This window comes from Geotrypetes seraphini, chromosome 1 (assembly GCF_902459505.1).
Source record: "Geotrypetes seraphini chromosome 1, aGeoSer1.1, whole genome shotgun sequence".
Lineage (NCBI taxonomy): Eukaryota > Metazoa > Chordata > Amphibia > Gymnophiona > Dermophiidae > Geotrypetes > Geotrypetes seraphini.
This window is the reverse complement of record NC_047084.1, coordinates 82,651,431-82,675,102: the sequence shown is the minus strand read 5'-3', so window position 1 is coordinate 82,675,102 and position 23,672 is coordinate 82,651,431. Positions and strand designations below refer to the sequence as shown.

Below are 23,672 nucleotides of genomic sequence, written 5' to 3'. Positions count from 1 at the left end.
GAAGGAATCCACCTGAGGCTGAGTAAACAGCTGCTGGTACTCCTGTGCCATAGGATACAGCCAAGACGTGACTCTCACCACCTTGAGAGAGACCTCTCTGTGACTAAGACATTAATGTCAGGATACCAGGAAAACGCAGAAGACTGAACTCTCACTCCACTCATAAGGGAGGAGGAAGAAGAGAGGACCGGCTGGAAGTACAAAATTTAACTCTCGGAGGTACTGAAAAATGAGATCCAGCAAAGCCGAGGGTTTGAATAGGTGCACAATCTGTGCATTCCTGGTATGAATTAGGAGTAAAAGAGCCCCAGGACTCCAACCCTACCTGTTTTGAGGCAAAATGAGAAGTTCTGGAGCTGCAGGAAACTTTGAAAGAAAAGACTGCTAAAATCCAAGATGGCTGCTGGCAGGATTTTGACGCCAAAAAACGACAAAATAAAACGTAAAAAAATAGCGAATTTAGGACTTTAGGGGTGGGGGAACATAAGGGAAATTCTTGAATTTCAGATCCCCCTGCTTCCCCGATGCACCTCATAAAATGTAACAGCCTTACTCACTGTGGTCTGTGTTGGTAATGTGCTGCAGCCTGCCTCAGCCTCAATAGTACCTGGAAAGGGAGAAGAAATCACAGCCCCATTAAGAATGTCCTCCAATGCTGGATCTTCAGGATGCTAGTCGGACCCAGTGTCTGACTGAGCTTCCACCCCCACGGACCAAACTGGGAGAGGGGAGGCAAAAACACAGCCATCACCCTGTGAAATACCATTGAGCCTCCTACGTGAAGTGAAGTAGGAGGGTTACATAAATATCCAAAATGGATTCCTTCTGCAAAGGCTCACAGCCATGGGGAGATTAGCCACTTGTCGAGAATGACACACCTATTGCACTAGAAACTGTTAGAAATCTATTTTCAAGTGTCTACCCCACTCTCCATGAACATATATATTTTTAAATCCTTCTGAAAGTAGTTAGAAATCTTTACTATATTTTCTTCTGTGACTGCCAGTTTCTGAGCACATCAAACTGTTTTATTTAATTAAACAATCTGCTACCAATTCTCAGCTGCTTAGGTAAAATCATGGTAACTTTTCAAGTAATTATTACATTACATTTAATTAGGGACTTCTATTCCGCCTATACCTTGCAGTTCAAGGCGGATTACAAAAGAGCTAACTGGACATTTCCAGTGAAGTTACAACAGTTTTGGGGTTTTTTTTTTGTTTTTTGTTACAAGGGAGGAGAGGTACCTGGATTAATTCTGGAAGAACTTGCAAATTGGATATTAAATTGACTGCTGTATGTAGTTTGCTGCTGTTTGCTAGTTCTTTTTTGTTATTCAAAAAGTTCTGTTTTGTTATTTTCTGGAACTACTTCAAAAGTCAGAGAAACCAGCCCAGTGGTACAGAGATAAGTGCTCAATACACAGTTTCAGCTTTAGTTCCTATGCTGGGGAATTGGCAGTAATGAGGTGGTAATGTTTATAGGCCCTGTGATGAAGTTAAGCCAAGTAGTGCCCATGTAGGAATTGGATATTAAGATTCCAGACAGTTACTCATCAGATTATCTGTATTTAAATGCTGCCTCTAGCTCTGCAAACAAAGAAGCTTTATGCAGGGACTGTTAATGCAAAATACAAGATCAAATAAGTTCTATGCCTTTGAATTTGTTAGCTAGTTTCTTTTTAAGACTATTGGCCTAGAGATCTAAAACATCTTTCCAAAGAGCGCAATTAAATTCTGGAATTCATTGCCAGAAAATGTGGTGAAATTAGTTAGCTTAGCAGGATTTAAAAAAGGTTTGGATAATTTCCTAAAAGAGAAGTCCATAGGCCATTATTGAGATGGCTTGGGGAAGTCCACTGCTTATTCCTAGGATAAACAGAATAAAATCTGTTTTATTACTTTGGATCTAGCTAGGTACTTGGAACCTGGGTTGGCCACTGTTGGAAACAGGATACTGGGCTTGAAGGACCTTCAGTCTGTCCCAGTATGGTAATTCTTATGTTTTTAAGTCAGTGATCATACGTCAAGGTAATATTTACTTAACTACTGGATGTCTTAACAGGAGCAGACTGAAGCCAGTATAGCAATGAAGATGTCAACTATGACTGTGTATAGCTTTAAAAGGAAAACCTGTACTTAACAGTGAGGAATGCTAATCTTGACTAGACATAAGTCAAAAAGGTAAAGGATTATGGATCTGATATACCACTTTTCTGTGGCACAACCAAAGTAGTTGACATTTATTTTAAACAGGTGGTGGCCGTAGACAGAAGGATGCTAGGCTGCATTCAAAGAGGTATAACCAGCAGAAGAAAAGAAGTACTGATGCCACTGTACAAGTCATTGGTGAAGCCCCACTTGGAGCATCGTGTTCAGTTTTGAGGGCCATATCTCACTAAGGATGTAAAAAGACAAAGCAGTTCATAGAAAAGCCACAAAAATGATATGGTATTTGGACCAAAAGACATACAAGAAGAGACTTGAGGAGTTGAATATTGTGACAGGGAAGCTCCTGTCACTGGTTCAAAATTTGCTTTAAAATCTGCCACTAAAGTAAATGTGCCTATTCCTAAACCAAGGAAGCTGCCCATTCACTCTATTCCCAGTGCTAAGATCATATAGGCAGGGCAGAATAGAATACCTGTTCCAAGCCACTATAATCCCTTTTATAAACCTTCTGTTAATTCTTCTGTAAAACCTCTGGTCAGGCAATCTGACACAGCAAGGGTTAAGGAAAGGGGGTGGAGCTGACAGGCAGAATGTGGTTAGAGCACCAGTGAAAGTTCCCCAGCAGAATAAATCAAAGCCAGCTGAGAACACACAGAGGCAATCAGGAACCTGGAAGGGAGGACGTTCCTCACAGAACAGGGAACTGAAGGCTAGGAGCTTTATCATACTGCCTTCTGCTAAGAAACCTCCTGTCCCACAGCACTGCCATACTGACAAAACTCTGCTTCCTAAGCAGAGGCTAATTGGAAGGGAAAGGCTCCATGACACGGCTGGCAAAATGCGGCTCCAGAGGATAGCTTGTACCCAGCTTCAGAGAGTGAGGAGTCTCTTATGGAGGTAGAGAGAGATATCTCTGAGGGGAATGAAATGGAATGCAGCCCCGAAGCCTTAGACTATATGTTTGAATGCAGCATGAGTCAGTAAAGTACTGTGTGGGGGAAGAGAATGAAAGTTTGTTCTATAACAATGGTCTAAAGTACTTAAACATTTCTGTCCTTATGAGGGACTGTATAATGAGTGAGAGTTTGATGTGTGAATTAGAGAATGATACGGGGAAAAAAATTTGTCCTCATCCCTGCCCCATCCCCACGACCACAGTCCCTGTTACTGCCCCGTCCCCGTCCCCGCAACCACTGTACCTGCCCCATCCTCGTGACTACTATCCCCGCAGCATCCATACAAGCCTCAGTACTGCAATATTTAGCTTATTCCTTCCTTATAAATCAAAGTTCTGGCTGCTGAACTAGAGAAAGAGATGTTCAGCTGGCAGGGCTTTGTTTATAAATTTTTATATGCTATACCAAAAATACCATAACATAAAATTAATTAAATATTTGATTTATTGATTTATTTAATTCAATTCATATCCTAAAAACTAACAAAATTTATTTCATCTATATTTAAAATCTACTAATCATTTAAAAGTTACTAATAAAATCATAGGCTGGGAAAAGCTACAGGTACTATCTAAAGCTTTAAACATAACTAATATACTACTTTATCCTAAAGCAAAAAAATAAATAGAAATAGAAATTTTTTTTTCTACCTTTGTTGTCTGGTTTCTGCTTCCCTCATCTTCTCATTCAATTCCTTCCATCCACTGTCTGTCTTCTCTCTGCATCTTTCATTTGCTCTGTTACTGTGCCTCTCCCTTCACCACCCACCCCCAATTGGTCTGGTGCCCATCTTCTTCCCTCTGCTCCCCCATAGTCTGGCATCTCTGTCTATTTCCCTTCCAGCGTCTTCTCCCCACTCTCTCTTCCCCATTCCCTTCAGCGTCTTCTCCCCACTCTCTGTTCCCCATTTCCAATCAGCGTCTTCTCCTCACTCTCTCTTCCCCATTTCCCTTCAGCGTCTTCTCCCCACTCTCTGTTCCCCATTTCCTTCAGCGTCTTCTCCCCACTCTGTCTTCCCCACTTCCCTTCAGCATCTTCTCTTCACTCTGTCTTCACCATTTCCCTTCAGTGTCTTCTCCCCCATTTCCCTACAGCGTCTTCTGCCCACTCTGTCCTCCCCATTTCACTTGAGCGTCTTCTCCCTACTCTGTCTTCACCATTTCCCTTCAGCATCTTCTGCCCACTCTGTCTTCCCCATTTAACTTCAGCGTCTTCTCCCTACTGTCTTCCCCATTTCCCTTCAGCATCTTCTGTCCACTCTGCATTCCCCATGTCCTTTCAGCATCTTCTCCCCACTCTGTCTTCCCCATGTCCTTTCAGCGTCTTCTCCCCACTATCTATTCCCCATTTCCTTTCAGCATCTGTTCCTCTCCACCCCCTTCAGCATCTGCTCCTTTTCTCCACCACCCTTCCCTCTCACCACCTCACCGCCCTTCAGCACCCCTCGCGCACGGCCCCCTCCCTCTTCCTTCCTACCTGAATCTATCTCCCTCCCTCCCCTTTACCTTCATGGCGCATTTTGAGTAACTTCTTCAAAGCCGTCAGAGCCTGCAAGCAGTAGCGTGCATGTGTGGGAGGAAGTTTCTCTTCTGACGCAACCAGAAGTTGCATCAGAGGAGAAGCTTCCGCCCACACATGCACACTACTGCTTACAGGCTCTGACGGCTTTGTGAAGAAGTTATTCAAAATGCACCATGAAGGTAAGGGGGAGGGAGGGAGATAGATAGATTTGGGTAGGTAGATAGGAGGGAGGGGGCCACGCACGATCCCTCCCTTAACTGATGGGACAAGGTCATTCACCGCTCTACGGGGCAGTGGATGGCCTTGTCCCCATACCCGCCGTGAGCACTTCCCCCCCTCATCATTTTGGCGGGTTACTGTACAACTAAGTCTATGCCGGCCCACATTCTGCCCTACTTCCACCCTCGACACACCTCTCGAAATGCCCCGTTTAGCTTTGGTCGTGGCACTATGAAGGCCTAGTTCATTTAGAAATACGTCCAAAACCCGTTTTTATTATCGGCACTTGGATGTTTTTGAGAAATGTTCGTCCAAGTGCCAACTTAGGCCGGTTTTTGAACATTTTTCTCTTTCGATTATGAGCCCCATAGTCTATGGTGGTTTAAATTGCATCATTTTCTGTATGGACATAGCCTAACATAGGTAAAATAGCTTTGTAGGTTTGTGCACCATTGAAGTGTGGTAGGTTTTTGGTCTGGTGGTCCGACATAAAGGTCAGTCAGGGATGCAGATGTAAGCCAAGTAGCTGAGTTTCCTGAAATTCCATAGACTGTTTAAATATCTGACAGATGGGGGGATGGTGTGCCATAATCTGGGTATGAAATGGGAATAAGAGCATTTCTGGGTTATTTCAGATGTGAGTGAGCGACCGGGTGGAATGGCTAGCCGTTTTTCCGCTTGGGATCTCAGTGATCGGTTGGGGACATAAATTTGTAGTTTTGATGCTATGTAGCTTGGTGTCATCTTGTGAAATGTCTTGAAAGCTAGAACCAGGGCTTTAAAGATGTATCATTTTCAGATAAGCAGCCAGTGCATGGATCTTAGTGCAGGGGTGACGTGGTCATGGAAGCCCAGGTTTTTCAGGAGTCGGATAGCAGCGTTTTGCACGCCTTGGAGACAGGAGATGGTTTTTGCGGGTAAGCCTACTAGTAGCGTGTTGCAATAGTCTAAGTGGGATAACACAAACGCATATAGTAGCGGGGCAAAATCATTCTCTGAGAAGTAAGCATGGATGCACTTTAGCTGGCGTAGGTAATAGAAACATGAAGACACTAATTTTGAAACATGATCTGAGAGCGACAGGTTTGAGTCGAGAATCACTCCCAGGCTGTGGATGTTGTCTTTGGCTGTAAGGGTGTCATTTCCCCAGGAGAGGGATGGTCGGGGGTTTGTGCAGGAATCCTTGTGTATCCAGAGAAGTTTGGGTTTTGAAGCGAGAAGACACATCTAATATACCGGACTCAGAGGAGCTCATGAGTGGGGAACAGGCTGAAAAATTGGAGCACATAGAGGTAAGTAAGGAAGATGTCCTCAAACAGATAGACAGGTTAAAATGCGGCAAATCACTGGGTCTGGACGGGATCCACCCAAGGGTTCTGAAGGAACTAAGACAAGAAATAGCGTGCACAATCCAGCATGTCTGTAACCTATCCTTGAAAACTGGAGAGGTACCAGAGGACTGGAAATTAGCGAATGTCACACCTATCTTCAAGAAGGGATCGAGGGGTGACCCCGGGAACTACAGGCCGGTGAGCCTGACTTCAATTATAGGGAAGATGGTGGAAGCTATGATAAAGGATGGCATTTGCGAGCACATTGAGAGAAATGGCCTACTGAGAACAAGCCAGCACGGTTTCTGTAAGGGAAGGTCGTGCCTAACGAACCTTCTGTACTTCTTTGAGGGAATAAGCAGTCGGGTGGACAATGGGGAACCCATCGACATCATTTACCTCGATTTTCAAAAGGCTTTCGACAAGGTACCACATGAAAGGCTGCTTAGGAAACTGTGGAACCACGGGGTGGGAGGGGATGTGCACAGATGGATCGAGCACTGGTTGTCGGGTAGACTGCAGAGGGTCGGAGTAAAGGGCCAATATTCTGACTGGCGGGGAGTCACGAGCGGTGTGCCACAGGGATCGGTGCTGGGGCCGTTACTCTTCAACATATTTATCAATGACCTGGAAAAGGAGGCAAAGTGCGAGGTTATAAAATTTGCAGACGATACCAAACTGTGCGGCAGAGTTAGCTCCAGGGAGGAGTGTGAGGACCTGCAAAGGGACATAGACAAGCTGGAAGACTGGGCAAACAAATGGCAAATGCGCTTTAATGTGGAAAAATGCAAGATTATGCATATAGGGAAAAAGAACCCGTTGTTCAACTACAAATTGGGGGGGCATTGTTGGGAGAAAGCAATCTTGAGAGAGACTTGGGTGTGCTGGTGGATGCATCACTGAAGCCATCTGCATAGTGCGCAGCAGCCTCAAAAAAAGCCAACAGGATGCTGGGCATCATAAAGAGGGGCATAACTACCAGGACGCGGGAAGTCATCATGCCACTGTATCGAGCGATGGTGCGTCCGCATCTGGAATACTGCGTTCAATATTGGTCGCCGTACCTCAAGAGAGACATGGAGGTACTTGAGAGAGCCCAAAGGAGAGCAACGAAACTGGTAAGAGGGCTGGAACACTACCCATATGCTGAGAGGTTGGATAGGCTGGGGCTCTTCTCTCTGGAAAAAAGGAGGCTCAGGGGTGATATGATAGAGACCTTCAAAATCATGAGGGGCATAGAGAGGGTGGATAGGGACAGATTCTTCGGGCTGAAGGGGACAACAGGTACGAGGAGGCATTCGGAGAAACTGAAGGGAGATAGGTTCAAAACGAATGCAAGGAAGTTTTTTTTCACCCAGAGGGTCGTGGACACTTGGAATGCGCTACCGGAGGAAGTGATCAGGCAGAGTACGGTACAGGGATTCAAACAGAGACTGGATGGATTCCTGAGGGATAAAGGGATTGTGGGATATTGAGAAAGCTAACCAGAAAATAAATGTAGAAACCCAACCAGGTCGTGCAGGTGCAAGACCGGAGGGCTAGGAATTTGATAGGAAGATAGGACTCAATTAGGAAACCAAGGAGGCATGGGGGCCCCTTCTGGTGATTTAGACAGGTCGTGAACTGTTTGGGCCGCCGCGGGAGCGGACTGCTGGGCAGGATGGACCTATGGTCTGACCCGGCGGAGGCACTGCTTATGTTCTTATGTTGAGCTTTAGTTTGTATGCAGTCATCCAGTTCTTTATTTCAGTTAGGCAGCAATGAAGTTTTTTTATTTGAGCGTCTCGATGTTGACCTAGGGGGAGGTAGAGCTGTATGTCATCTGCCTGAGTGGATCTTGATTTGATATTTTTCTGCAATGTTGAGTACTGGTTTGACGTACAGGTTGAAGAGGAGTGGGGATAGCACATTTAACTGGCTATGGTTCAGCTGGCTCCATAAACTCAGAAAATTAAAGCCAGGGGCAAGATATGACCCAGCATCGAATTTCCGGGCATAGTGGCAGTGGCAGTCAGCAAAATGCTAATCGCCACCAGCTGAATATTAGCCCCTTAGAAACCTAGGGGGAGCAAAGTATCATATGATGGCCATCAAGCAAGAGATTTTCTAGGTAGCCATCAGGAAGAGCTGGGTTACTCAGAGAGCCATGTGGGGGATCAGCATGGTAGGGGTTTGGGCCATGGAGGGGGGAAACGTTAGCCTAGCAGCATTGGGATACCGCAGGTTGCTGATTGAAATTCTATTGATTGAATATTAGATTGGATTATCTCAAAAATCTAAGCAGATATAGTAATTTGTGTATGTACTTAAATAATTAACATTTACATCTGCTCTCAAGCAGGCATAGAGAAACTTGTAACACAGCATCTGGTTTTATGTTATTTTACAAAGATACATAGGGGACATTTTCAATATGATGTCCAAATCCGAGTTTGGACGTTTTGCGAAGATGCACAAAAATCCAGTTGCGAACATGATCATTTTTGAAACAGCAAAACATCTATTTTTTGTTTTAAAAATAGTAATATTTCAGAGTGCTTGTCCTTAGTGCATCTTTCTTTTTTAACCAAAAAAAAAAAAAAAAGTCCAAAAGAAAAATACACAAAACAAGCCATTGGGATGTAGGAGGGGCCAGTATTTTTATATAACGCCACATACTGCAAGATTTAAACTACTGTTCCATAAAGACAAATAGGTGCTTTCAGCTCATTACCTAGGCCTCTTCTAAAAATACCCTCCAATTAGCCAAGCAATAATACTATTTTCATTCTTATTTTTTATTTTAGTTTCTTATATATCACCTGAAAGCCAAAAAGCTGTCAAAGAGTCACATTATTATTGGGCTTTGTTGGGGCAGGTCGCGTCGGTGAGGATTGCCGAGTTGGAGCTGAAGGATGCGGGCAAGGAGATGCCTCCGGCGCAGTCGCTCACCCAGCCCCTCCATCCCATCATCGCCATCACCCCTGTCGCCGAGAAGCCAGCAGCCGACCCGGCACTCGCCCGCCGCTAGAGGCGCCCGGCCCGGCCGCCAGCCTGGTTCTGCTGAGCAGCGTCAACTCAGAGAAGGCGCTGCAGCCGCTAGCTTTGGCCATGAAGAGGAGCGACCCCCACGACCACCACCGCCACCGCGAGGGGCAGGCCATGGTTGGTCCGGACGGCACGGTCGTCATGGCGCCGCAAACGGTCAGAGAGACGCGGGTGGTGCCTGTCCTGAACGGAGACAGATTCAGCGAATTTGGCATGCAGGAGGAGAGTGTGAATGTCTTAGATGAGTTGATGACCGGAGACACTGGATTTGGGGCTTCCGGTTTGCTGACAAGGATCGGATGACATCTGGAGAAGTTTCACAGCCAAAGCAGTGAAGTCATTTCAAGCTGGACTTCAGTCTTGACTGTTTTGTTTTTATTTTTCACTTTCTTTTTAGTTTATGATATTTTTTTAAAAATCTCATTCATTGTTTTGCCACTTGTTTTTGTTTCTTATTTTCTTATTTAAATTTAATTTAAATTTCCCCAGAATTCTATAGTTTCAACGGTTCTCCCTTCTGCTTCTATTTCCTATCTCCCCTCTTTTTTCAACCTTTCAAAGTTCTTTAGATCATTGTAGTCTTATTAGAATGTTTATTTTCTTATTTTTCTCATCTATCTCTATTTTATTTCTTCATTACTCTACTAATTGTCATTTTTCCAGGTACTTTAGTTAGATTGTGAGCCTTCGGGACAGTACCTTTATTACTTATAATTTTAATACACCCTATTGTCAATTCTCTGTAAACCGCTTAGAATCCTAACGGAATTTAGCGGTATATAAGAAATAAATTACATTACAATTACATTACATTATTATGACCACCAACTACCTCTGACGTCAGGGACACAGAGCCAATGAATGAACGCATGTGTTGCGTGCAGATTTCGTGGGTATATAAAGTGGGATGTTAACAAGTTGCCAATATAGCAACCATGGCTGTCATAGGGAAAAAAGTGTGATTTATCAGACATTGAAAAAGGTAGCATTTTGTAAATGGCAGAGTTTGTGAACTATTCACCGGCTGCTGTAGTTAAAGTGAGTGGATGAATGGAAGCTTTTCGATGACCTGATGTGGTTCATTTAAGTACACTAAGAATTTTCAGTCCCTAGAGGACTCACAATCTTAGTCTGTACCTGAGAAAATGAAGGGGTTAAGTTACTTGCCCCAAATCACAAGGAGCAGCAGTGGAATTTGAACTGGGCTCACTTAACCCCCCCCCCCCCATTTACAAAAATGTAGTACAGTTTTTAGTGCTGGCCTTGGCGGTAACTACTCCGCAGCCGGCACTAAAAACGGCACTATGGTTTTGTAAAAAAAGGGGAGGGGGTTAGTTCTTAGCCCACTACTCTAACCATTAGGTTATTCCTCCACTCTGCTTCTCTATACACAACAAACCTAATTTAATGATAGGAGCTGCCAGATCACAAAGCCAAATGATGACAAAATCTAAAAGGCCACAAAAATCATTCATAACATCAGTTTCCTTGTCCATTCCTTAAAAATAAGGATTACTGGCTATTTACTGTACAGATAGATCGGATGTAGTATTTTATTTGGTACATAACAGATTAGTAATACCTACTACAACTGAACATGATCCATCTTATGCTACAATGAAAAAGACATGAGCCAAATCCAAATAAATAAGTAAATACAATAAACAGCATTGATGCAACAGGAGAAAAAAAAAATAAAAGAAACACCAAATGTGATTCCATGGTGCCATCTGGTGGTTATTCTAGGGAACAGAATATTTTGCAAGGAACCCTGGCAGTCCATCCTACTGTAATAATTTTTGGTTGCTCTATCATGCTGTTGAATGTTAGTATATATGCCTTGAGAAATAATTATTATTTAAAAGTGATGATATTAAATATGCTTTATTACAGCATAAATTTGAAACAGATTTTAAATGTTGAAGGTAATAAATAGAAATAAAACAAAGAAAAGAAGCAACAATTAGGTTTTTTTTTTCTTGTAAACAGGAATGATAGTCTTAACCTTCAAGTTGAACCCCCCATTAGTTGTGAGGGTTGTAGAGAGCCCTCTGTTTGTTTTCATGCTCCACCATCCATCACTCTGGGATGAGCTCCACCCCCTCAGTTGGTACCAAAGCTTCTAGCGAGTTCCTAGAGTGCAAACAAAAGAAAGCGGGGGGTGTGGGGAAACTACCCCAAACTACATAAGTGTGTTCTGCTCTAAATGCAAAAATTAAAGAATACTGATTAACCACAACTAAATAAAACAAACAAGGGGTTAATAAAATTACCTGTGTGCTATCTACACCAATAGTTCGATTACTCTTATGAGTGAATTCTTCTTCATTCCTGATTCTACCAGGCAAGTGATAGAAACATGACATATGACTAAGGGGCTCATAATCAAAAGAGAAAAACGTCCAAAAACCGGCTTAAGTCGGCACTTGGACGAACATTGTCAAAATATGTCCAAGTGCCGACAATAAAAACGGGTTTTAGACATATTTATAAATGACCTAGGCCTTCATAGTGCTGCTGAACGACCAGAGCTCAATGGGGCATGTCAGTAGGAGTGTCAAGGGTGAGAGTTGGGTGGGATGTGGGCCAGCTTAGACTTAGTTGTACTGCATGTATAACCGAAAGTTATACAGCACAGGATCGACGGAACTTGGACGTTGTGACTTAGACCATTTAAAACATGGTCTAAGTCACAAAAAACCACCTAAAGTCACCAGATAAACACTGCAAACACATAATACAGACCCCCACATGCTACCCCAGTGATCACCGCCCCCCCCCCCCATAAAAATATTAATCACAACTTGAAAATTGTGCCTCCAGAACATCATCACCTGGCAGCCTGGCATAGGAAAGCCTAGTCGTGCTGCACAGGCGTCTTAAACCGTCTTGAGGGTGGGTTAGGGACCCACGGAGAGGAGGACACATGCCCATAAGCCCCTGTAATCACTGCATTGATACTGAAACATGTGAACTCCCCTTTACACCCCCAAAACCCTTTTGTACTGGCATGTAAGTGGCTCCTGCAGCCATAAGGGCTATTGGGGTGGTAGATAAGTGAGTCTAGGGGATTCTGGAGGTGGTTTGGGGGGGCTCACCATGACCTATAAGGGAGCTGTAGTGAGATGATGACATGGCACCCTTTTTGTGAAGTTCACAGCAGTGCCCTGTAAGGTACCCCACTATTTAGGTGCCATGTCTGGGTGTTCAGTCCATCACTTTGCAGACCCTTCCCACGTCCAACAGGGCTTGTTCTAGGCGTTTTTGACTTGGACGAAAAGTTGGACGAAAATGTGGTATAAAGATGGACGATTTAACGGCTTGGACGATCAGATCGGCAGGACATATACTTAGACGAGTTTTGAAATGAAAAAAAAATTTGGACGTATTTTTTGAAAATGTGTCCTAAGCTGTTATTTACTTTGGACGACTTGCGACTTAGATGAAAACGATTATGCCCCTCTAAGCAGGTATGTCTGAAACAGAAAGCAGGCTAATATATACAGTCGAGTTACATTATTATGACCACCAACTACCTCTGACATCAGGGATGCATAGCCAATGAATGAATGCATGTGTTGCATGCAGACTTCGTGGGTATATAAAGTGAGATGTCAACAAGTTGCCAATATAGCAACTGTGGCTGTCATAGGGAAAAAAACACGATTTATCAGACATTGAAAAAGGCATGATCATCAACTACCGGGCCAAGGGCAGCAGCATTTTGTAAATGGCAGAGTTTGTGAGCTATTCACCGGCTGCTATAGTTAAAGTGAGTGGACGAATGGAAGCTTTTCGACGACCTGACATGGTAACTGTGGGGCAGCATGAGACATTGATGCGAGAGGTGAATGTTGGTTGTGCAGGTTGGTGCAGGCCAATCAGCACACTACCGTAGAGCAACTCACTGTCCAAATGAACCAGAGGGCTTCCAGATGTGTGTCCAAAATGACTGTGCAGCAAACCCTGTTGCTAACGGGGCTCTGGAACAGACGGCTAGTGACTGCACCCATGCTCACAAGCGTTCATTGCAAAAAAATGGCTGAAATTTGCATAGGAGTACTGACATTAGATTTACATCGAATGGCAGAGGGCTACCTTCTCTGATGAGTCACATTTTGAACTCCATTGAATGGATGGATGTTAGTGTGTCAGGCGTGAAACCACTTAGAACAATCACCCAGCAACTATTGTTGGACGTACACAAGCTGATGGCAGCAGTGTTATGGTCAGGGGAATGATTTCTTGGTATCGTCTGGGTCCCTTGACACCTCTGGAAGGCACTTTCATGTGATATGGGTATCTCTCCATCCTTGCCAATAAAGTATACCCATACATGTTGCCAGTCATCCCTATGGCCAAAGGGATCTTTCAACAGGACAATGTGACATGTCATACCACCAGAATTGTTTGAGTGGTTTGCAGAGCACAACCAAGACTTTCAGCTACTTCCCTGGCTTCCGAATTCCCCAGACTTTAACCCAATCAAGCATATTTGGGACTACCTCGATCGACATGTTCAACAACTTGATCCACTACCACACACCCATCAGCAACTGTTGGACGCACTGTAGTCTGCATGGCTCCAGATACCTCTAGCAACCATTGAGTCACTCCCACGGTGTCTGGCTGCCATCCATACTGCCAGAGGAAGTTATTCTGGATACTAGCAGGTGGTCATAATAATGTGATTCGACTATGTATCAGATAAGGTGGGCATCAAGACTACCATTCCTGTTTACAAGAAAGAAGATTAGCAAGGTACGAACTTAATCTTTTCTTCTTGTGCAACAGGACTGGTAATCTTGATCATTGGGATATATCAAAGCAGTCCCTGGTTCCTAGGATGAGACAGATGAGCCTGTTACCAGTACTGAGGACCCAAAAGTGGTGTCCAGCCCAGTTGCCACATCCATCCTGTAAAATTTAGTGAACATGTGGAGATTGGACCAAATGGCTGTCATGCAAATCTCTGCAGGTGAAACTGCTCTAACTCTGCCCAAAAGGACACGATCCTGCAAGTGGAGTATACCTTCGCTGCCACTGGAGACTGCTTTTCGCTTCCAATGTAGGTATAAGATATGGATATCCTGGATATGGTCGCTTTAGATGCCTTCCCCGACATATTGCATTCGTAAGCACAAAGAGGTGATCAGACAGCAGGTACTCATTGGTCATCTTCAAGTAACAAATGAAAATTAATTGCACATCCAGAACTTTCAACACACTATTGCTTTCTTCATTCCCATAGGTGTAAAGGCTGGTAGTTGAACCTCCTGGTTCATGTGAAAACTGGACACAACCTTCGGTAAGAAAGGAAGGGACTGTTCAAATTGAGATGCTAGCCTTTAAGATGCGAAGAAAGGGTTCCCTGCAGGACATAGCCTGCAGCTCCGATACCCTTCTCGCTGACAACACAGCCAGTAAGAAAACTGTCTTAACCGTCAGATCTATCAAGGACGCCTCCTCCAAAGGCTCATATGAGGCCTTCCCAACTGACCGCAGGACCAGATTAAAATTCCAAGATGGAAAAGGCTGTTGCTCTGGAGGGCGAAGATATAAGCCTCCCTTCAAAAATCTGGATACTTCCGGATGGGACGCCAATAAGCGCTTGCTGACCTGCGCTCTGAAGCAGGAAAGTCCAATCTATCTTGAGAGCCAACCGCCAGGCCCTTCTTCAAATCTTCCTACAGGAAGTCAAGCACCACAGAAACTGGTACAGTCACCAGGTCTGAGCATTGTTGCTCACACCAGTTTCTGAAACACATCCAAGCTTTCATGTAGGCCACTAACATGGACTGCTTCTTAGACCTCAGGAACATGGAAATAATTTCAGGTGAATAGCCTTTATGCCCTAAGGCTTTACGCTCATGAGGCATGCCATAAGACCAAAGTTCTCCAGATCCTCCAGGGCCATGGGATGCTGTGAGAAGATTTAGATGACAAGGAAGCCTGAGAGCATCATCCCTCTGCATACCAAGGCTGACTCAGCTAATCTGAAGCTACCAGGATAACTCAACTTGGGTGCGTTCTGACCCACTGAAACACTCTGCCTATCATTGGCCATGGAGGGAACACATATAGGAGCTCTTTTGCAGGCCAGGTTTCGGCCGGAGTATCCAGCCTGGTGCTTCCGGACTTGTACGTTTGGCTGAAGAAACAAGCTGCCTTTTGTTGGATCCTGAGCAGTCAAAGGCCCTCCAAGAGAGATACTGTAGGGTCATGAAAAGGTTAACTGCTGTTTGAAATACTGCTCTGGCCTACATAGCTGGAAACAGTGTACAATCTGCTGACATCATCTGCTTGAAATGTATGTCCCTGCCTTACCACATTGTAAGCTAAATAGATAAGAGTTTGAGCCATGATGTACCCTGCCCTCCTGAACATGTAACAGTTAGAACTGCAAGGCTTAGATAAGCAGGTAAATGAACTAGCTTCCTATAGGACTATAAGTTGGACCCCTGAACCGATCGCAAGTGCTGGCTTAGGACCAATAATAATTGTAGAAAAGTTATAGAAGTAACAAATGAGAAGTTGTAGATTTTGCATATATTAGTTTGTGAAAAGGGCATAAAAGTCCGTGCATTTCCTGTTTCTGGCACTCTTGTAAGCAGGCTGCTCACTGCACAAGAGTCTGTCATGCTGTAAATAAACCTCTTGTACTTTCTTCACGCCTCTGACTTTGTGTGTCCAAGTGACCTTTCAAAACTACTCCCACAGATCGAAGATCTGATGACTTAGAAGTCCACCTGCACAATCTCCACTCCAGCTATGTGAGCTTCTGAGATGGCCAAGATATGGGCTTCCACCCACCGAAAGAGCAGGCAAGCTTCCAAGCTCAGCTGTGCACTCCTCCTTACCTGTTTACATAGGTTACTGTGGTCACATTGTCTGAGAAGACTCAGACTGCCCTTCTCCCACAGCCAGAGCTGTCCCGAGTGGAATCCTCTGCAGCACCGAAAAGCCTCACAAATGGTCCAAAAAAACAAATATAACTGAAAAATAAACATGAGCAGAAAAGACCGGCTCCTACCATCTCGCTTGTAGAAAGACAACTGAGGAATTGGAGAACAGCTCAGAAGGATGGAAGGCAAAGCAAAAGAATGAAGCACCCTACAAGAATTTTCTTGAGAAGGGATTGACTACCCACAGGTTCAGGAATGGAGTGTGTGTCACATTAGAACAAATGGAAGATTCCAAGTCTCATCTATCTGTTCATTTTCCCTTCATTGTGTCACAAAGCTTTACCTTCACTTCCTTGTTTTTCAAGGTCATTTGTGCTTACCTCATGCTGTCTTGAATTCTAATGCAATTGTTGTTGCTGCCCTCTACTGGAAAAGATTTCATCTTTCTGCCAGGAAGAAATTTTTTCTTAGTTTTTAAGGAGCCTACTTTTCATCCTCAAAACCATGATGCCTTGTCTGGAATTTCCTTTCCACGGAAAAGTGTTGAATTTCCAAATGTGATTTATACTGTGAAGATGCAGTGCCACTATCATACACCCTTATTCCTCTTTCACCCTCAGGGCAAGATTAACTCCTTGTTGGGCCCTAGGCAAACAGGTTTGTTGGGGGCCCCTCATTGTAATTTAAATATAAAGCTCCCACAAATGGAGCCCTGAATGATTCTGACTACAGAGGAAAACTGGCAGAGGAGGAAACAGCAGATAAGAGTTCCTGCTCGCTGGCTCCTCCTGCTGACAAGAAGGCAGTACATAGGGAGTGAGGAAGAATAGACAGACCACTGTGGTGAACAATGGCTCTGCGCTCTCCCAATTCTCTTCTCTATGTCAGCAGCTAACATACCAGGGCAAAACTCTGCCTTGACTTACACATTTGAGAGGGCCCCTCCTAAATATTTGGGCACTAGGCCCATGCTTATGCTTTAATCCTGCCTTGCTCACCCTCTTCACAGAGAGGGTTCAGAGGAGAGCGACGCATCTGATAAAGGGGATGGAAAACCTGAGAGATTGGAGAAACTGGGTCTCTTTTCCCTGGAGAAGAGGAGACTTAGAGGGGATATGACAGAGACTTACAAGATCATGAAGGGCATAGAGAGAGTAGAGAGGGACAGATTCTTCAAACTTTCAAATAATAAAAGAACAAGAGGGCATTCAGAAAAGTTGAAAGGGGACATATTCAAAATGAATGCTAGGAAGTTCTTCTTTACCCAACGTGTGGTGGACACCTGGAATGCGCTTCCAGAGAGTGTAATAGGGCAGAGTACGGTACTGGGGTTCAAGAAAGGATTGGACAATTTCCTGCTGGAAAAGGGGATAGAGGATTACTGCACAGGTCCTGGACCTGTTGGGCCGCCGCGTGAGTGGACTGCTGGGCACGATGGACCTCAGGTCTGACCCAGCAGAGGCATTGCTTATGTTCTTATGTTCTTATTACATATTTAGATGCTGAATTGTTAAGTCACCAGGTATGTGTCACAAACCCTACACCATTTTTGTAGCTGCCCTCTACATTGTACTGACTCGGCCAATATCTTCCTGGAGATGTGATGGCTAGAACTGAACATTTTCAGTTTTTCCAATAATTTATATTTCTTCCTCTCTGGTTCTCTGCAAACGTTGAGGTCATGAGCTATGTCAACTCCTACATCCTTCTCTTGCTTGATGGCCATCATATGATACTTTGCTCCCCCTAGGTTTCTAAGGGGCTAATATTCAGCTGGTGGCGATTAGCATTTTGCTGACTGTCACTGGCACTATGCCCAGAAATTCGATGCTGGGTCATATCCTGCCCCTGGCTTAAATTTTCTGAGTTTATGGAGCCAGCTGAACCATAGCCAGTTAAATGTGCTATGCAGCATTTAACCCGCTATGGTGAACAGTATAAAGATAGAACTGACTTTTATACAGTCTTATTTATTTGATTACTTTGGTCAGTTAAATGCTGAATATTGACACTTAAGAAGCGTAGTGTTCACAAGCTGCAGAACAAAATAGCTCGTTTTGCTGTAAGTCTTAATCAAACATTTTCAGCAGCATTATCCAGCTGTGCGGCTGAATAAGGCCATTTAGCCACAAACATGTGATTTAACTGGCCAGGAGCCATTTCTATCCAGTTCATTGCTTTGAATATCCAAGTTTATAACTTTATTTAAAATTTTTTTTATACCGCCTTATCAACAGTTTCAAGGTGGTTGTACAATAAAATCGGAGGGGGGGGGGACAAATTATAACAAAAACATCATCAATTAAAACAATGGACAAATAAGACAAAAGTTTGACCTCGGTTCCGGGGAAAATGGCGGAAGCACTGATAAAAGAAAACATCGATGAACATTTTGAAAGAAACAAACTTCTGATAACCAGCCAACATGGTTTCTGCAGGGGGAGATCGTGCCTAACTAACTTATTGTACTTCTTTGAAGGAATTAACAAATGGATGGACAGAGAAGACCCCATAGACATCATATACCTAGATTTCCAAAAAGCCTTTGACAAGGTGCCTAATGAATGTCTACTCCGGAAACTGAAGAACCGTGGGGTGGACGGAGATGTACATAGATGGATCAGAAACTGGTTGGCGGGTAGGAAACAGAGGGCAGGGGTGAAGGGCCACTACTCAGACTGGAGGAGGGTCACGAGTGGGGTCCCGCAGGGCTCGGTGCTCAGGCGGCTGCTATTTAATATATTCATAAATGATCTAGAAACAGGGACGACATGTGAGATAATAAAATTTGTGGACGACACCAAACTATTTAGTGGAGCTCGGACTAAAGAGGACTGCGAAGAATTGCAAAGGGACTTGAACAAACTAGGGGAATGGGTGACAGGATGGCAGATGAAGTTCAACATTGAGAAGTGTAAAGTATTGCATGTGGAAAGCAGAAACCTGAGGTACAACTATACGATGGGAGGGATGTTATTGAATGAGAGTACCCATGAAAGGGACTTGGGGGTAATGGTGAACATGACAATGAAGCCGACAGCACAGTGTGCAGCGGCCGCTAAGAGAGCGAATAGAATGCTAGGTATAATCAAGAAGGGTATTACAACCAGAACGAAAGAAGTTATCCTGCCGTTGTATCGGGCGATGGTGCACCCGCATCTGGAATACTGCATCCAATATTGGTCGCTGTACCTTAAGAAGGATATGGCGTTACTCGAGGGGGTTCAGAGGAGAGCGACACGTCTGATATAAGGGATGGAAAAGCTTTCATATGCTGAGAGACTGGAGAAACTGGGTCTCTTTTCCCTGGAGAAGAGGAGACAGAAGGGATATGATAGAGACTTACAAGATCATGAAGGGCATAGAGAGAGTAGAGAGGGACAGATTCGTCAAACTTTCCAAAAATTAAAGAACAAGAGGGCATTCAGAAAAGTTGAAAGGGGACAGATTCAAAACAAATGCTAGGAAGTTCTTCTTTACCCAACGTGTGGTGGACACCTGGAATGCGCTTCCAGAGGACGTAATAGGGCAGAGTACGGTACTGGGGTTCAAGAAAGGATTGGACAATTTCCTGCTGGAAAAGGGGATAAAAGGGTATAAATAGAGGATTACTGCTCAGGTCCTGGACCTGTTGGGCCGCCGTATGAGCGGACTGCTGGGCACGATGGACCTCAGGTCTGACCCACTGGAGGCATTACTTATGTTCTTATGACATACTGAAATGAATGGAAAAGGGAAAACTACAATATAAACAAAGGAAAGAGAGAAATATAGGCAAATACAAAAGGGGAGGGTAACACGCAGCAGTCCAACTTAAGTGGGCTGAAATTAAGCTTATAAAATCCTTAAAAGGACAGTCAAACTTCGAATGTGTCTTTAAAAAGGAATATTTTAAGGAAAGATTTGAATTTCTCCATAGATGTTGTCTCTCTCAAAAAGTTAGGCATTGAATTCCAAAGGGAGGGAGCAACAACCAAAAAAATGGAATTTCTCCTTGTATTGATGTGTCTAAGGGCTCCTTTTACGAAGCCGCGTTAGCAGTTTTAGCGCACACAGATTTTTAGTGCGCGCTAAACCCACGCTATGCAGCTAGAACTAACGCCAGCTCATTGCTGGCGTTAGCATCTAGCGCGGCCGGCAGTTTAGCACACGCTATTACGCATGTTAAACCACTAATGCGGCTTCGTAAAAGGAGCCCTAAGTAATGGGACAACTAATAGATTTTGAGGATCGGAGGGTACGTGATGAAGAATATGGGATCAGAAGTTTGTTAATAAATTCCGGCTGTCCTGTTTTTCTTGTTTTAAATGTCAGCAGTAATGTTTTATAAGTGATACGGTGATCGATAGGGAGCCAATGGGCTTTAATCAAGAGGGGAGTGACATGGTCAAATTTCTTGGCCTTAAATATGACCTTAACAGCAGTATTCTGGACTATCTGTAGATGTCTAATCTCTTTTTTTGTAATTCCCTAAAATTTTTTTGCATTACATCTCAGTTGTCACTTTATTCATAATGCCTCAAGGTTCCTGCATTCATCCTCATTTTTCACATTCCCTCTAGAGCAGGGGCGCCCAATAGGTCGATTGCGATCGATCGGTAGATCGTCAAGGCAAAGTGAGTCGATCGCGAAGCCCATCCCGGGCTCCATGATAGACTCACTTTGCCTTGGCGATCTACCGGGCTGATCAGCCTTCCTCTCTCTGATGTCAATTCTGCCGTCGGAGAGGAAGTTCGGGCCAGCCAATCGCTGCTTGGCTGGGCCAGAACTTCCTCTCCGACGGCAGAATTGACGTTGGGAGAGGAATGCTGGTCGGCCGATGCAGGGAAGCAGGGAGAGTTTGGGGCGGCGACGGCGGCGGCTTTGGGGCCTGTTACCCGATGGCGGTGGTAGTGGCTTGGGGGAGGGCAGGGAGAAAGAAAGAAAGGGGGCAGGCAGGGAGACAGAAGGAAAGAAGGAAAACAGAGAAAAAGAAAGGGGGCATGAAGAGAGAAAAAAAAGAAAGGGAGGCATGGAGAAAGAAAGGGCAGGGAGAGAGGAAGAAAAATTTGGGGGAGGGAATGAGGTCTGGAGGAGAGGAAGCATACAGGCTGAAAGAAGGGAAGAAAGATTGGATGCACAGTCAGAAGAAGAAAGTGCAACCAGAGACTCATGAAATCACCAGACAACAAAGGTAGGAAAAATGATTTTATTTTCAATTTAGTGATCAAAATGTGTCTGAATTTATATCTGCTGTCTATATTTTGCACTATGGCCCCCTATTACTAAACCGCAATAGAGGTTTTTAGTGCAGGGAGCCTATGAGCGTCGAGAGCTGCGCTAGGCATTCAGCGCAGCTCCCTGCGCTAAAAACTGCTATTGTGGTTTAGTAAAAAGGGAGGGGGGTATATTTGTCTATTTTTGTATGGTTGTTACTGAGGTGACAGTGCATAGAGTCATCTGCCTTGACCTCTTTGAAAAAACCCCAGAATAGGAATGATAATTAACATTTTCTCAGGGTACAGTGTGGTTTGTGTTTTGTTTTGTTTTTTTTAATTCTTTATTGATTTTTAATCAAAAACAGTGTCATACAAATAAAGAACCAAAGATATTCCACATATTACACTATTATTTGTGTTTTTTTTTAAATTTTATTGTTGGTACATCATTTTGACTTGGTCATTTTAAAATTAGCTCGCAAGCCCAAAAAGTGTGGGCATCCCTGCTCTAGAGAATGTCAGTGCTGAAGATTTTTGTAGCATGTACAAAGATTCACATTTATTTCTAACCCACTGCAATACAACCAGTGTAGAAACAGATTAGAAGAATGGATACCTACCAGTCACCCTATCTGCTTGGCATGAGCACCATTTACCATCACCCTCTGCCACCTTTGCTTCCACCCTATTGAGAATTTCAGGTGAAAGATGAACTTTCTTACCGAATATCATCATCTGTAACCATAAACGCTTTGCAAAGAGGCTGTGATGTGTTAAGCCAAACTGCTGGATTCTTTTCCACCGCTGCGGAGAGCTGCCCTGTGATTGGTGCAGAGCTGGTGTGCAAAGCACTTGCAATCGCCGAAAGTAAGGTCTCATCGTTGTTACCAGGACCAACACCTAAAAATATAAAAACCTGTATGTTGGTAGAGGAAATTGATTTTTAACATACACTGCTCTAAATGTTTTACAGCTCAGCAAATATATGCATAGACACACACACATGGAGAGATATATATCTTGTTTAACTGTATAAACAACACTTGCCTTGAGTTTTGCCTCCCATTCGTTTATCCGTATGGACTCTGTACCACACATCTTATCCCCATCTAATATCTGCACTTGACCCTTCGGCTATACAATAAGCTATATTGTAGACAAGCATTAGCTTTATCCCAGGACAAGCAGGCAGCCTATTCTCACATATGGGTGACGTCAACGACGGAGCCTCGATGCGGAAGCCTCGCAAGCAGACTTGCTTGTAGAAACTAGAAGTTTCGAGTCAGCCACACCGTGCATGTGCGAGTGCCTTCCCAGGGCATGTCTCCTCAGTTTTCAGTTTTCCGCGGAGCTGAGAAGTCCGTCTTGGACTCTCTGCGTTTAACTTACTTACTTCGTGCCTTCTCTCACTGTGGTTTGTGTTATTTTTCTTCACGAATCGCTGTATTTATTTTACTTTCTTTTATTTCTAGTTTAAAAAAAAAATTTCTTTCTTCCATTCGGCTGCCGGGGCAGGCCCCTCGGCCATAGTCCAGGGGCTTCGACCTTGCAGCGGCTGTTTTTCCTCCTATGTCCCAGCCAACAACATGCTTTAAGAAGTGTAGCCAGTGTCAGCGTGCGATTTCTCTCACAGACCCACACAGTAGGTGCCTCAAGTGCCTTGGGCCAGACCATCATCTGAAGTTGTGCGAGCGCTGTGCTATTCAGTGTTCTCCCTAGCGTGTTTTAGCTGGGCGCTCCGCCCGGCTAATTTAGATGAGCGCCTGGCTGTCATCCTTCATCTGCAGATCTACAAACAGCCCCGCTCATCGCACCACCAGCATCGAAGCCGCGCACCAATCCGCTTTCCTGCCCCTTCTCAGGGGTGTCTAACCTGCAGCCCAGCTTAGGTGGCCCAGCTTTTCCCTTCCTCCAGCGAGTAGTTTTCTGGCCAGTTCCCTTGCTGCAGTCGTCTGCGGGTGGTTTCGGCTCCTTGCGCATGATTCACAGCTGATTCGGAAGCGTTCCCTCTGATGTAACGACTGAACCCCCTCCCCCCTCCGAGAGCCGACATACCTGCGAGCCTCCTAAAGAAGCAGCAGTGGTGGTGGTCAGCTGGCAGAGGCAGCACTATGACCAGGCTGTTTGCAACCAGCCCCACCAGGGCCTTCCCTCTGCTGCGTCACTTCTTGTAGATGGGTGAAGTGGCAGAAGGAAGGCCCGGCAGCCGCAAGCAGCCATTTCACAGCACTGCCTCTGCTGGCTGGCCACTACTGTTACTGCTGCCTTGGGAAGCCCGCAGGTATGTCAGCTGTCATGGGAGGAGGAGGGGTCGATAGGAGAGAGGCCAGATCTGCATGGAGGA

General features: G+C 44.5%; 1 protein-coding gene across 1 annotated transcript in view; it reads right to left on the bottom strand.

Annotated features, from left to right (window-relative positions):
* The window catches only part of MBD2 (methyl-CpG binding domain protein 2), a 170,118-nt gene that overhangs the window by 20,953 nt on the left and 125,493 nt on the right, over nucleotides 1-23,672 (bottom strand). Inside the window, exon 5 of the mRNA XM_033934245.1 lies at nucleotides 22,051-22,228. Coding sequence (XP_033790136.1) covers nucleotides 22,051-22,228 — 178 coding nt within the window. The remainder of the gene's footprint in view (nucleotides 1-22,050; nucleotides 22,229-23,672) is intronic.